The 16618-nt window shown below is 39.7% G+C and overlaps 1 protein-coding gene across 1 annotated transcript; it reads left to right on the top strand.

Annotated features, from left to right (window-relative positions):
* On the top strand, positions 1-1138 carry LOC128317248 (uncharacterized). The gene is made up of 3 exons (XM_053228458.1): positions 1-516; positions 761-898; positions 989-1138. Exons 1-3 carry the CDS (start codon positions 1-3, stop codon positions 1136-1138), a joined length of 804 nt encoding a protein of 267 aa, XP_053084433.1.
* Positions 1139-16618: the final 15480 nt, after the last annotated feature.

Raw genomic sequence — 16618 nt, 5'->3', positions numbered from 1 at the left:
ATGCTGAAGCTCACACTGATGCTGAAGTTGAGGCTGAAGCTAACATTGATGCTGAAGTTGAGGCTAAAACTGAACATGAGGCTGACGCTGAAACTGGGGATGAAGCTCACATTGATGCTGAAGTTGAGGCTCAAGCTGAAACTGAACATGAGACTGAAGCTGAGGCTAAAACTGAACATGAGGCTGAAGTTGAGGCTGACACTGAAGCTGAAACTGAGACTGAAGCCGAGTCTAAAACTGAACCTGAGGCTGAACCTGACACTGAGGATGAAGCTCACATTGATGCTGAAGTTGAGGCTCAAGCTGAAACTGAACATGAGGCTGAAGCTGAGGCTAAAACTGAACATGAGGCTGAAGTTCAGGCTGACACTGAAACTGAACCTGAGACTGAAGCTGAGACTAAAACTGAACCTGAGGCTGAAGTTGAAGTTGACACTGAAGCAGAACCTGATGCTGAATGTGCTGCTGAAGAAAGAAAGACGGATGACGCTGAAACAGAGAACAGCACATCTCTGGGTGAGTACGATCAATCACTCACACTGATATACCTCTTTAACTGTCAAATAAATTTCATACAATCCCTTCAAACATCAACTACTCAAAGAAATGAGCAAGTAAACAAACTAATAAATACAAATAAGTAAAAAAAAAAAAAAACACTGCATTCACCCTTCACTGATAATAAGTATTATTAATAACCACTAAGCTTCAGTAATAGTATTGTTTAAGACTGACATTGTTCATTTATTACTTCCTAAAGATGGAGCAAATGGCAATGATGCAGACGAGCCTGCTGAAAGCATCAGGAAAGGAAATGAGAAAAAGAAAAGGACCAGGAGAGGGACACGAGGCAGAGGGAGAAAGATCAATTACAAAAAGGTCCAGGACAACAAAGCAGGTATTAATATTAATATCATGTCATGATGTCAGTAATGTAACTGCTGATATTAGTTCAATTCATGTGGTTTGCTGGTATTATTGCTGTTAGAAAATATTAACTTTTTCAAAAACAGGGATGCTGAAAGAGGTGGATGATGGAGCGGAGGCCGAAGCTATCGGTGACCTGATGAACATCCTCCTGGATGAGACAGAGGAATCTAATGGCCCATCTCTGGGTGAGTATAAAACTATAATCTAAGAATAATTTCAGACAAAATGCAAAAAATAACTGAAAAGAGCCTCATATTAAATTTGCCATGGCGATGAACACAGTTAATTCGTATTAATAACACATAATACTCCATATCTACTAACCCTATATTCTTAACAAGATGCTATAATGTTCAAAATATTTGAAAATTTTAACTAAAGTTAAAAAATGAAAAGTTTTAAATTAATTTTTTTTTACAGCAGGAGAAAGTGGGGAGATCACGATGAGTGCTGACATTGAAGCTGAGGCTGAAGCCTTTAATGGTTTCCTCACCGTCCTCCTGGAGGAGATAAGGGACAAGATCAACCTGCCTCTGGGTAAGTAAAGAAATTAACTTCCAATGAGGAAATAGCATTTGTATTACAAATAATAAATACCCTTTACACTGATAAAGTGCTGTACATGTTTGCACAACCAGAGTTAATCTGCAATAAAGAAGGGCTACGCCCATGAAGAGCTTTAAAGTAGGAAACCTAAATATTGCAATCTTAAATTACAATATTTAAAACAGGGATGCTGCAAGAGGTGGATGATGGGGCGGAGGCTGAAGCCATCAAGCAGCTCCTGAACGTCTTCCTGGATCAGGCAGGCGAAATGATTGACCTGCCTCTGGGTAAGTAAAGAAAATAAATTATAATATGCGAATAATATTTCAATTACAAATTTAAATACAATTCACGTTGACAAAGTGCTATGAGGATTTGCAAAAACAAATCATACAAGCTTACATTAAATTAAATGAACTGCGAGAAAATAAAGGAAACTAAAATGCTACAGAAGAAACATCAACAGGACATTTGACGTGTTGTTAGAGAGCTCTGATTTTGCTGTTAGAAAACTGACAATATTAACTTATTTAAAAACAGGGATGCTGAAAGAGGTGGATGATGGGGCGGAGGCTGAAGCCATCGACCAGCTCCAGAACGTCTTCCTGGATCAGGCAGGAAAAACTTCTGGCCAGTCTCTGGGTAAGTAAAGAAAATAAATTGTAATAAAATTATTTGACGTGCTGTGTTAGAGAGCTCTGATTTTGTTGTTTGAAAACTGAGAATTTTATCTTATTTAAAAATAGGGATGCTGAAGGAGTTGGATGATGGAGCGGAGGCTGAAGCCATCAACCAGCTCCAGAACGTCCTCCTGGATGAGACAGAAGAAAAGATCCACCTGCCTCTGGGTGAGTAAAGAACATAAATAATAATATGCCAAAAACATTTCAATTACAACGTTAAATAACATTCACACTGGCAAATTGATGTACAGATTTGCAAAAGCAAATCATACAAACATATTAAATCAAATGAAACGCAATAAAATAAAGGAAACTGAAATGCTGCAAAAGAAGTATTAAGAAAATTTAATGTGCTGTTAGAGAGCTCTGATTTTGCTTTTAGAAACTGAGAATAATAATTTCTTTAAAAACAGGGATGCTGAAAGAGGTGGATAATGGGGCGGAGGCTGAAGCCATCAACCAGCTCCAGAACGTCCTCCTGGATCAGCAAGGCGAATCTTCTGGCCAGTCTCTGGGTAAGTAAAGAAAATAAAGTATAATAAAATTATTTGATGTGCTGTGTTAGGGAGCTCTGATTTTGTTGTTAGAAACCTCACAATATTAACTTACTTTAAAACAGAGATGCTAAAGGAGGTGGATGATGGGGTGGAGACTGAAGCCATCAACCAGCTCCAGAACGTCTTCCTGGATCAGGCAGAGGAAACTTCTGGCCAGTCTCTGGGTGAGCAAAAAATATAATCTCAGACAAATTTCACACAAAATGCAAAACAATAACTGCAAAAAGCCTCACATTAATGTTGCCGTGGTGATGAATGCAATTAACTCGTATTAATAACACGTAATACTCCATGTCTACTGACCCTATGTTCTTAACAAGATGCTATAATTCAAAATATTTGAACTTAAACTAGAGTTAGAAAATTGTAAGTTTGAAATGGATTTTTTTTACAGCAGGAGAAAGTGGGGAGATCGTGACGAGTGCCAACGCTGAAGCTGAGGCTGAAGTCTTTAATGGTTTCCTCACCGTCCTCCTGGAGGAGACAAGGGACAAGAACAACCTGCCTCTGGGTAAGTAAAGAAATTAACTTCCAATCAAGAAATAGCATTTGTATTCCACGTTTCAAGATAAATTGATAAAGTGCACTATAATAATGTAAGAAAACTTTTTTTTGTTATAACAGCTAAATAAAACCCCAACTGATATTGATGTTACAGGTCAATCAGCTCAGCAACAGATTCCATTAATACTGGACTTAATGCATAGTTCTCCATATCTACTACTCATATATCACTTCTTAAGTACTGAATCTCTAAACAGAAACACTGTAAAAGATTGTTGTATTTAATAGGCTTTTGTAAATTAAATGAATTTTGAGTTCCTGTGGCATTAAATAACTCATAGATATTTACCGGGATGAAGCGGTTATTAATATTAAGATCATCTCATTATGTTAGTAATGTACCTGGAGAACTGCTGATATTAAATTAAAATAAATTAAGAATTGAAGTGAAACACCAGCCTCATTTAATAGAATCTAAAGTTTTCATTGTGAATAATGTGACTTTTTTCAGAAGAAGTTGAGGCTGAAGCTCAAGAAAGAAATCCAGAAGAGGCTGAAACAGAGAATAGCACATCTCTGGGTGAGTAGGAGCAAGCACTCACACTGATATACCTCTTTAACTGTAAAATAAATTTCACACAATACCTCCAAAAATAACCTACTCAGATAAACACACAAACAAACAAAGAAATAAGTAGGTAAGTTAATTAAATTCTTACATTTTTAATTAATTAATTAATTAAAAGCTGAGGCTGCAGTACAGCTAGTGGAAGGTAAACTGGATGAAACTATACGTAATTTTTAAAAACATTTATAAGTGAAAATTGTAATTATGAAAATGCTCAATAAAGTAGCAAAAATAATATTATTTATGATTGTTACATTATACATTATTTCCTAAAGATCAAGTAAACGGCAATAATACAGACGGGCCTGTTGAAAACACTGGGAATGGAAACGAGAAAAAGAAAAGGACCAGGAGAGGGACACGAGGCAAAGGAAGAAAGATAAATTACAAAAAGTTCCAGGACAACAAAGCAGGTATTAATATTAATATCACGTCATTATGTCAGTAATGTAACTGAACAACTGCTGATATTAGCTCAGTTTGTGTTAAACGAAGAATCTAAACATTGTATCAAGTTTTATTGTTAATCATGTGACTTTTGTCAGGACGATCTGCAGCTGAGGCCATAGAAAGACCACCAGAAGATGCAGAAACAATGAACAGCACACCTCTGGGTGAGTAGGAGCAATCACTCACACTTACATACCTCTTTACATTTCACAGAATCCCTCCAATCCTCAAATACTCTGATAATAGGCGCATTATTCGAATGTGTTCAATAATATTTTGTCTGTTTATTGCAGCTGTAGTTCTTTTTACACTCCGAGCTTTTTGTTCCTGAAGTTTCAAGACTATAGTACACATCTGGATAGCTGTTCATGTTTATGTATGTCACAGCGGACAAACCCATGGTGAAGGCGGAAGAAGACTCTGAGCCTAAAGAGGAAATCCAACTCCCTGAGACGGAGACCATTAATGAGCAGCTTCTGAGTATGCCATGAAAATGAGCGTTCCATATTATGATGACGATAATATAGACAAATACTGACATTTTCACAATCAAAGCAGGAGAAGAGACACCAAAGATGGAGGAAGAAGCTGAGCTGGAAGGTACTCCCGGTAAATAAAGAACAAAGACATATAAATCACATGACTGAAAGCAGCTACAGCTTAACATCTACATAATTTAAAAAAATGCATAAGTGAAAATTGTAATTAAGCAAATATAAATGGAATAATAGTGGTAATAATAATAATATTAAGATTCTGACATGATTCTTACATTATTTCCTAAAGATGAAGTGAAGGCAAAGAAAAAGGTCAGGAGAGGAACACGAGGAAGAGGGAGAAAAATCAACTACAAGAAAGTTGAAGACAAAGAAGGTAATCATGAGAAATAAAAGCACAGACACAAGCAGCCAACAAGGACACACTATTCATAGTTAATATCCTTTATGTTAATCCATCCAAGAGTTCCACGCATTAATCGAATTAAAATGTTACTATCTAAGTACTGTGGTTTGTGTCGCATAACACCTGTTGAATTCTGGGAAACAAGCGTGCATAGTAATTTCTCTAATTCTGTCCCACAGCTGAACAGAATTTAGGGAGGAAAGAGCTGACCGACGCCAAAGCATTGAGAGACCAACATGAAAGACAGACACAAAGAAAGCCACAGACACAGTCACATGTCTGGACACACCATGACAGAGCCTGCGAGTCAGGGTGGAGAGGACCTGCTCACTGGGACTGGAGAGGCAGGAGAATCCTAAGAAGATCAACTCAAGACACACCATCACATGCTGGAGCCTGATCTATTGAACAGCACACACACACACACACACACACACACACACACACACATATATACACACACACATATATACACACACAAAACCAATGCACACAAACACACATACACACAAAACCCAATGAACAAACAAACACACATACACACAAACACAAAACACCCCCGCCAAGCCCCCATCCTAACCTTAAGCCTAACCCTACCACCACCCCTATTCCCCAATCCAATTATTAAAATTATTTTTAAAAATGGACGCTTATGCCTTTGCTGGTTTTTGGCCCGGAGAAGAATATTACTTGATTGGAAAACAAGCAAACCACCATCAGTTTCACTCTGGCTTAGCGTGTGATGATGCTTTTGAAATTGGAGAAAATGAAATATTCACTTTAAGGATCTACTAAACATTTTTATTCAGTATGGAACCCCATGATTTCATATTTGTGAAAAGTGCATAACTCTCCCCCAATCTAAAATTATAAGTAGAATCAGAAGACCCATCTATATGGGCATGGATATCACAATCAGACAGAATGGGCTAACAATATTACATAATATATGGGCTGTAAACTGTAAACTGTTTAGTACTTAGTAGTGTAGCAGCAACAAGTATATCTGTAGCAGCAATAAGTATATCTGTACCAGCAATAAGTATATCTGGAGCAGTAGTAAGTTTATCTGTAGCAGCAATAAGTATATCTGGAGCAGCAGTAAGTATAGCATTCCAAAAATATAAAATGTCTGATGCAGCTTTGTAAAGTGTGGTGTGCAGTGGTATTGACAATTGACTTGATGTGTTCCGTTATCTTTCTGTGTCCTATATGGTCATATAACACCGGTTACATCCCAAATCACTCCCTGTTGGAGACATGTAGTGTACTACTTATGGTGTAAAAGTCATTGTGTACATAGCAAGTGTATAGGGAACAGAAAACCGTTTGGGGTTCGGCCTTTTTTTTATTATTTAATCGACATATTTAATAAAGTGTAAATATTCAAATGAAAATAACCACTTACTATCCTCTTATCTTCTGCAATATCAAACGCCAGTTAATTCCTATTCATCATCAGTTTATATACTTGTAAATCCTAAATTTATACACGCAAAGATTCTTTAGGTCTTTTCTTCACTGAACTACATTACCTATCAGCCTCAGCATGTCACATGACCATGTCACATGGCTCACTAAGCACTTACAGCTGTTATGTATTACCCCTAATCAGCACCCCTACTGAAGTCCTGGTCTCTGTATGTGTCACTGTTAAGCTTTTGTTGTTGGCGTGTGTATGTGTTGTCGTTTGTGCTGTAGTGTATAAACTGTAAATATGTGATAAAAAAGGACAGGAAAAGGTGGTGTAGGAGCAGTTTGTAGCAGGTTTTCTGACAGGAACACTGGAGTGAGTCCAGTGCCACAAGCTGGTGGATGTTGGACGCAGTGATAGAGCTGGCAGAGGAAAACATGGCAGCATATCCAGGGGCAGACAGCTCTCTCTCTCTCTCTCTCTCTCTCTCTCCCTCTCCCTCCCTCTGTGTGCGCATGCGTTGTGTGAGTTTGTACGAGAGCGGGGTGTGCTGTTGCGAGAATTGCTTTTTCTTGGACGTTTTCCCTCTTTTTTAGTCAGTTGGTTTGTCTTTTTAGGCGGTATAGCGCGGGTCTTGCGGTACTGTAAACGCCGGGATGGCGGCAGTTCCCGTGCAGGAAACGCCACCTGTGCTCTCACTTCGTAATGGGTGCAGGTGTGTGCCAGACCCTGGTGTTGCGGTCGAAGAGTTGCTCTTAGTTGTAGGAGAGCAGGTCGGGTTTGAGAATATACTGTCGGCCTCACGAATGAGCAAAGCAATCGTTGTCTTTTTGATGAGTGAAGCTTTAATGAATCAGCTGACTGTGAGCGGAATATGGGTGAAGGAGGCTTTTGTACCGATCACCCCGCTGTCCGCTCCAGCTACCAGAATTACTATTTCTAATGTCCCTCCTTTTATTTCTAATGATGTTATCAAAGAATGAACGAGATTCAAGATGATTCCGTTAGGGTGTAAAAATGCGGCGCTTAAACATGTGCTTTCTTTACAAAAGGTAAAGGAGGTGTAGAAGCCCGTAATTTCTTTCCTGACCTTGATAAGTGTGTCTCTTCTGTGATGTGGGCATGAAAAGTGAGTAGTTACAAGGAACTTTCACAACAAAAGCGTTTTCGCCTAAAGAAACATCACTGCAATTAGACAACCAGGTAGATCGACACAAAAAGAGGGGCTAATAAGAGGGAAAACAAAATGAACATGCTGAATTGTATCTGTATCTCCTTTCTATACTGTCTACTCCTTCCCTCTTTCATCTTTATGGAGATCTTAAGAATAGGATCCGTTAATGTGAATGGGATGAGGGATGTGAGGGAGATCATTTTTTAAAGGAAATAATTAATTTGAATGAGTCGAATGTTATTTTCCTTCAAGAGAGTCGTAGTAGCCAAAGCAATGAATTTGAATGGACATTGTGGTGGGAGGGAGAACGTGTTCTCAGTCATGGGACTAATTTAAGTGCAGGGGTGGCTGTGCTTTTTTTCCCCTGCTGTTAAAGCCAAAATTTTATTGAAACATGAGTTAGAACCTGGAAGGCTGCTAACTGTAAGGGCAGAAATAAGTAGCTTCTGCTTTTTGTTTGTGAATATTTTACGCTCCTAATACTGGCCCTGATAGAATTAAACTTTTCATTAAGCTGAAACAATTTTTAAGGCAAAACCAGAATGAAGATTTTATTGTTTTGGTGGGGGGGACTGGAATTGCACATTGGATTTTACACTTAATAGAAATGGGGAGGAGCCACATTCACAGTCAGCACTCTGTTTAGCTAATGTGATTGAGAACCTGAATTTTTTTAGATGTTTGTAGAGAACACGATCCTTCAACGCGACAGTACACTTGAGTGAAAGTCAGCACTGGTCTGATTTCTGCTGCACGTTTTGACCTGTTTTATGTATCTGGAAATATGAGAAATAGTTAGAAACACAACTGTTGTCCCCATGTCCTTCTCTGATCACAAATTTATCACAGTTGATTGTGTCTTGGACATAAGACTGAGTTATTATTGGCATTTTAATGTAAGACTCTTAGAAGACAAACTTTTTATTGAGAAATTTAAGTTATTTTGGGAAAGTTGAAAAGGTCTGTTTTGATAGTATAATTCAGTGGTGAGAAGTGAGGCAAGCACATATAAAGTTGTTTTGTCAGCAATACGCTTCTTATTCCACTTCATGCTTGAAGAAGACATTGGAGCAACTGGAACAAGAAATTACTGCTATTGAGAGAAACATGACTTAACAACACTGTTGGTTTACAGGAAAAGTGGACTGAAAAAAACTTTCCTTAAGTTCTATCTTAAATGAAAAAGTCAAGGGTGCACTTAAGGCGCAAGTTTTTAACGGTGAGAGACATGGATGATCCTACTTCTTTTTTTTTTTTTTTCTTTCATTTGGAACGCAAAGCTGCTCAAGACAAACAGATGTACAGTCTAAAGGACAGTATTGGGTGTATTACTTCTGACCCAGTGGACATGTGTAGACTGGCTGTAGACTTTTACTCTACTCTTTTTGCTGCTGATAATTCAGATGGACATTGTAGAAAAGAATTTCTACAGGATCTCCCTGTTCTGACCTCAGAGCAGAAGAATCTTTTTGGAAAAAAGACTTGCTTTTGATGAAGTGACTGCCTCTGTGATGGAACTCTCTTTAGGCCGTACACCCAGAATAGATGGTCTTCCTACTGAGTTCTATAGGAGCTTGTGGACTGTCATTGGGAATGACTTTTTTTTAAAAAAAGAAGTTCTTCAGGAATCAATTAATGAAGGAAGTCTTCCTAAGAGTTGCCAGTGTGCGGTTTTAACTTTGCTTCAAGAAAAAGGAGACTTAACTTTATTAAAGAACTGGAGGCCTGTGGCACTTTTATGCTCTGAGTACAAGATTCTCTCTAAATGTTTAGCCAAAAGATTAAATACTGCAACAAATCATACATAAGGATCAGTCATACTGTATAAAGGATAGCTCTATTGCAGATAATTGGCATTTGGTGAGGGATCTTTTTGACTTTGCTTCTTTTAATAATGTTAATGTGGGGGTTTTGTCATTAGATCAGGAAAAGCCTTTTGATAGGGTAGATCATGTCTGTCTATTTGAAATGCTTCAAGCCTTTAGTTTTGGAGATCATTTTATTTCATTAATCAGACTGCTTTATTCTGAAGCTACTTGTTTAATTAAATTGGCCGGTGGTCTCAGTATTCCTATAAGGGTTCAAAGGGGTATCAGACAAGGTTGTCCTCTTTCAGGGCAACTTTATAGTATTGTCACTGAACCTTTACTATGCAGATTAATAGACCTTTTCTGGTCAGGACAACACTGGCTGAAAGCCTCAGTCCTCTATCTGCCTCGGCAAGAGGGGGGTCAGGGGCTCCTCCACATTAGGTCACGGATTAAGGCCTTCAGACTCCAGACAGCTCAAAGGCTTCTTTATGGAGAGTCAGTGTTAAAATCATGGACACTCTTCACGATTTCTCGAGAGTTAAGTGACACTTATTTTCAGTGGCTAAAGGAAGAGCCTTATTCAAACCAGCACTTGAGTTGGACATTTTTAAATCCCTCTTCCTGAGAAATGCTCTTCTTTCTGCAGGCATTGCTAGAGTAGGGCATCTAGCCTCTGAGGATGGCTGGTTGTCTGCATAGACACTGGCGCTTAAGCTTGGCATAAGATCTGTTCGAGTTGCTCAGAGACTTCTGACCGAAGTGCAGGAACGATTGCCGCAGAATTACAGCGTGTCCCTGGTCGTACCTGGCGAGGAGGAAGTATTATCCTTCCCAGACCTGGAGGTTTCAGCAGGAAATGGCGAGTGGCAAGAAACAGAGTGCAACATCCTGTCTCTTGCGTCACCTCGGTCAGGACTTTTCAGTGCTGTTGGGAAGAAGCGATAGACATAAGAGACTGGATGCTAAGCAACTTTCTCCTGCTAAACCCGGAAAAAACAGAGGTTCTGGTACTGGGACCACAAGCCGCTAGAAGTAAGTTTAAAGATCACACTGTTACTTTAGACGGTCTCTCTTTCAAGTAGTCTAACAGTAAAAGATCTCGGTGTGATTACAGACTCTAATCTCTCATTTGAGGCGCATGTAGATAATGTAAGCAGGTTAGCATTTTTCCACCTCAGAAATATCGCTAAGATTAGAAATATATTTTCGCTAAGTGATGCTGAAAAACTAGTCCATGCATTTATCACGTCCAGATTAGATTACTGTAATGCTTTACTATCTGGATGTTTGTCTAGATGTATAAATAAGCTTCAGATAGTTCAGAACGCAGCAGCAAGGGTCCTTACTAGGACTAGGAAGTATGAGCATATCACGCCAGTCTTATCTACATTACACTGGCTCCCAGTAAGATTCCGCATCGATTTTAAAATATTACTCCTAACCTATAAAGCATTAAACGGTCTCGCTCCACAGTATTTAAGCGATATGTTAGTACCTTGCGTTCCGCCGCGCCTACTTCGCTCTAAGGACGCGGGCTGTCTGTCAGTACCACGCATTGCCAAAACCACGGCAGGGGGCAGAGCTTTCTCTTACCAAGCCCCAAAATTATGGAATAGCCTCCCAGTTAATGTACGTGAAGCAGACACGGTCTCAGTGTTTAAGTCGAGGTTGAAGACTTATTTATTTAACCTAGCATTTAGCGACTAGTGTTTTAGACAAAGGAGTAGATCTGGGGGACTCGTGGATGAGTGTTATGGTGATCTGGCGTGTTTGGATGCTGTCTTCCTCACTCTCGTTAGTCACTCAGGTTTGTGATGGCAGAATGACTGTATGCCTTACATATCGGGGATCTCTCACGTCTGTGTTTCCCCCTGGTTCTCCTTTTAGTTATGCTGTTATAGCTAGTCTTGCCGGAGTCCCCTGCACTCCTCATTAAGTTTTATCTCCACACGGTGACTGTGAGTGTACCTAACCACTTTCCTTCTCTTTCTGCCGAGCTACACTGCTGAGCTGCCGGTGATCCAGACCCCCCTACGCTCTGGACCAGATGAGCATCACTCCTGAGCTGCTGATGATCCAGACCCAGACCCCCCTCCCCCCCCCCTCACTCCGGACCTGTCCACCGGCAATGTTTCACACTGCCACGAAGACGCTTCAGCTGTTTTCTATGGACTACACAAACGCACATTGTACACACACACACACACGTGCACTACAGTGTAAACCCATATGAGGATGGGTTCTCTGAGTCTCTGAGTTTCTTCCTATCTTCCTATCTCAGGGAGTTTTTCCTTGCCACCGTCGCCCTGCTTGCTCATCAGAGACGTCACACACACACACTTCATTTTACTTTGTTTGTGTAAAGCTGCTTTGCGACAATGACCTTTTGTAAAAAAAAAAAAAAAAAAAAAGTGCTATACAAATAAAAATGAATTGAATTGAAGAAGCAACTACATGTGATGTGTGTAAAGGCTCTTCATTGTCATACTCTGGAGAGCGTAAAAGAGTCTAAGTGGTTGGACTTTTTTGGATCAGGCTTTTCCCCCAAAGGTAGTTGGAGGACCTTGTACAAACCCCCCCATTGAGAAACGGTCTGGAGACCTGCAGTGGCGGATTGTGCATGGGGGCAGTCGTGGCCTAATGGATAGAGAGTCGGACTTGCAACCCGAAGGTGAACCTGAAGGTTGTGGGTTCGAGTCTCAGGTCCAGCAGGGATTGTAGGTGGGGGGAGTGAATGACCAGTGCTCTGTCCCATCCTCAATACCACGACTGAGGTGAGACCCTTGAGCAAGGCACCGAACCCCCAACTGCTCCCCGGGTGCCGCAGCAAAAAAGGCTGCCCACTGCTCCGGGTGTGTGTTCACTACCCGTCACTTCACTTTACTTCACTTCGTATAATAGCGACGAACAGACACAGAACACACAAGGGTTGCCTTTTCTGTGGACAGTTGGAAACAGTTTTTCATTTATTTTCTGAATGTGAAAGGCTTGTCCCCCCTTTTTTTTTTTTTTTTTTTTTTTTTTTTTTTTTTTTTTTTTTAAAAAGAACAATGCTGCCGTGAATTAGCGGAGGTTTTTACTAAAGCTTTCTTTATCTATGGTCCTAAATATAAACATTCCAAAAGGGAGACCTATGTATTAGTGAATTTTGTTTTTGGCCAAGCAAAGTTGGCTATTTGGCTGTCACAGGAAAAATAAGATTGTTGGAATGGGACAGACTGAAGTTACGTTGATTTTTAGGGGTTTGATAAAATCACGCTTAAAGGTTGAATTTGCCTTTTATAATTTAATAATGGATATAGAGACCTTTAAAAACAGGTGGGGCATTAATAACTGCATATGTGAAGTTGACTATGATGGCTCTCTGAACATTTATGTATGATAACGAATTCTATGATGTTTCTTTTGTTTTATGATATCAGTTTTTGACTTCCTATATTTTTTGATATACCTGTGCAATATATCTTGATCCTTTTAAAAAGTGAAAAAAAAAATTACTGATTAATTTTTTCTGGAGATTAAAGAGATGTTTAAAAGTCAAGTCTCTCTCTCAGCCTCTTCTCATTCTGGAGTGTTCCCTCCTAAAGGTCTTGTATTCACTGACTATAATTTTAAATGCAGTCACTTAGGTGGCGTGAAGGTAATGTGTTCTCTGTAGGAGGTGAAACCAGCTGAAATAATTCATGATTTTAATTATACTAATTATTTGTAATGAGTTCTTTTAGTCATTAGTTGCAGTTTGCAAGTTATTTTCATGTACCAAATATATCACGTATATAAACTTAGTTCATGGGGGGTGCTAGAGAGCACCACATGGTGTGGACGTAAATTTAGAGTGCTCCCTCAAAGCCTCGGTAAATTTGTGTTTTTTTCTACTATTTTCGTTGTGAAGGTTTGCACGCCATTATCTAGTAGTGAAATGAAGAAGGCTAAACCCAAGAAAGGTGATTCACCAACTCGTGCAGGTGAACAGCTGGCCGAGAAGCCGTCGTCGCATAATAACTCAACTGTTATTCTATCGGCGATTCAAACAATGAGTAACAGTATGAACGACAGATTTAATTCGTTGGAGGCGACTTTATCTCAGCTGCAAACAACACTTTCTGAAACTACCTCCCGTATCGCGGATCTTGAGGGTGTTAAAGCTGAGCATGAAATTCGCATTTCAGATCTCGAGGCCTCTTGTCAGGAACTTCTTAGGCCCTGCGTGCTAAACTGGATGATCTCGAGGGTTGTTCTCGACGAGAGAATATCAAGATTCTTGGGTTACCTGAGAACGTGGAGGCCGGCCGCCCAACTGCGTTTGTGGAACAACTCATCCCGAAACTCCTGGGTACCGAGAACTTTCCCGAAGGAATTAAAGTTGACCGCGTACATCGCACCGGGCCCCTACCATCGAAAGGAGGACGTCCCCGAATCATGATCGCGAAGATACATCATTATCCTGTCAAAGAGATGATACTGCGACTCGGGCGGCAGCAGGCGCCTTTAAAAAGAAGTTGAGGGAGGCCGGTATGCGATTCGGACTGCTCTTCCCTGCACGTCTTCTTGTCACCCAGGGCAATAAAAAGAAAATCTTCGGCTCGGTGTCGGAGGCTGAAGAGTTTGTGAAGTCTGTCGTAGAGCAAGAGCCTTCTTGATCCGCAGTTAAGGACTGTTCCTCAATGCTGCGACCATGGTTGAAGGACGTAAAATTTGATTAAAAATCGGTTTATAGGCCTTTATAGGAGGTTGTGAGTATATTCTCATACGGGAAAAAAAAGACATTTGCAGATTGTTTATGATCATGTTATTCGATCAAGTTATACAGTTATAGGCCTATACATATTAGTGCCTTGTTTGCATGAGAATGTTGAGACCGTCATGTTTGTTTAAATAGTTTTAAATAGTCTTATAAACAGCTTTTTTTTCTTTATGTGCTTGTTATCAGAGTTGTGTCCTAAACTCGTAGCTCAGGTTCATAGAGCAACTCCTTTCTTTATATTTTCTGTGTGGAGGCCGTGAGGGAGTCCTCGGTTTCTCTATCTGAGGTTATTTTGATAGACAAGTTTTTTTTCACTCCTTATGCTGCCCAGCAGCTCCACTGTTCGTATGGGGTTTTTTCCCCAGTTTCATTTGGGGAAGCTGTTGAAAGGGGAGGGGTGGGTGGTGTCTTCTTTTTTCGTCGTGCATTTAGTGTTTTGTGTCTGTGTACCTCCTTCGGATTCCTTTGCAGCAGCCACTACATTATACATAGATATTATACATCATGACTTGTAGTGGGGGGTCTTTATCTAAAGTTGGCAGTGTCACCCTTGCCAGCTGGAATGTCCGGGGATTAAATAATCAGATTAAGAGAGCCAAAGTTTTTTCTTATTTGAAGTCCATCGCTGCTGACATTATTTTTTACAAGAGACACATATAAGGCACTCTGAACAAAGGCGACTGAGATGCAGTTGGATCTCTCAGGTATTCCAATCTTCTTTCTCATCTAAGGCCAGAGGAGTAGCTATTTTGATTCGTAAATCGGTCCCTTTCAAGCATATATCTACTATCAGTGACCCTAATGGTCGCTATGTAATTGTTTCGGGCCTACTTTCCTCATTCCATGTCACATTGCTGAATGTGTACAGACCTAATTTTGATGATCCCGCTTTATTTCGCAGAGTTTTTAATCTTTTACCAACCACTCTAAACACACATCTGATAATAGGCGGTGATTTCAACTTAGTTTTAGACTCTGTTATAGACAGATATCCTTCACGCTCTGACATATCCTTGGCTAATTCTACCATTGTTCTTAATGATCTGATGGCTTCCCTTGACCTTGTTGATATCTGGAGATTAAAATATCCAATGGACAAGCTGTACACTTTTTTCTCGCAGGTTCACAAATCATACTCTAGGATGGATTTCTTTTTAGTTGACTCTAAAATAATTCCATGTGTTAAATCAATGAAACATCATAATAGAATCATCTCTGACCATTCAGCAGTGACACTCTCTCTAGATCCATCAGAAATCAAGCCCAGCTATAATTGGCGGTTTAATCCTACCCTGCTTTTGGACTCCAGATTTTGTGAGCATTTAACAGAGTTGCTTGCTGAGTTTCTCAAATTTAATGACACGGGCGAGGTCTCGGATTCAACATTATGGGAAACCTTAAAGTCTGTCCTGAGGGGTCATATTATTTCTTATGAATCCAGTCTTAAAAAACAAAGAGAGAAACGTCTCCTAGAAATTGATAATCGTCTCACTCAGCTAGAAAATGCATACAGAGATTCTACAGATTTGGATTTGTATAATGAAATTGCAGCACTCGAATTGGAATATAATTCAATTCTTTCGAACCAAGTTAGTAATATGTTGTTAAAAGTTAAGCAAAAACAATTTGAACTTGGCGATAAACCAGATAAATTGCTCTCTCGCCAGCTAAGGGGGCTGCAAGCCAGTAGAGCAATCCATAAAATCAAAAACAAGGAGGGTGTCTTTCTAACAAATCCCACTGAAATCAACGATACATTTAAAGAATTTTATGAAGAATTATACAAATCAAAGGGCTGCTCTGACCCCTCAGCACTAGCTAATTTTCTTCATTCACTACACCTTCCAAAGTTGGGGTGCGCAGAGCAGGCAGCTTTGAATGCAGACATAACAATAGCAGAAATACTAGATGCTTTTAAATTTTTTCCCTGGTGGAAAGGCACCTGGCCCAGATGGGTTTGGAATTGAATTTTACAAAAAATTTGCACTGGCCTTTTCTCCTTTGCTGTTGAGAATGTTTAATCACTCATTTGGTAATCACCAGCTACCTCAGTCTCTGTACGAGGCAAATATCTCTCTAATTCTAAAAAACGGTAAAGAAGAAACAAATCCATCGTCATATCGACCCATATCTCTTTCGAACTCCGACCTTAAAATCTTCACTAAGATCCTTGCTAACAGACTAAATAATTGTATTGGGAAAATTGTTCATCATGACCAGTCTGGTTTCATTCCTGGCCGTTTTTCCTTCTATAATGTTAGGCGACTAATGAAT

This window comes from Pangasianodon hypophthalmus, chromosome 2 (genome assembly GCF_027358585.1).
Source record: "Pangasianodon hypophthalmus isolate fPanHyp1 chromosome 2, fPanHyp1.pri, whole genome shotgun sequence".
In the NCBI taxonomy this organism is placed as follows: domain Eukaryota; kingdom Metazoa; phylum Chordata; class Actinopteri; order Siluriformes; family Pangasiidae; genus Pangasianodon; species Pangasianodon hypophthalmus.
The sequence above is the reverse complement of the archived record's forward strand: the minus strand, read 5'-3'. Positions and strand labels throughout refer to the sequence as shown.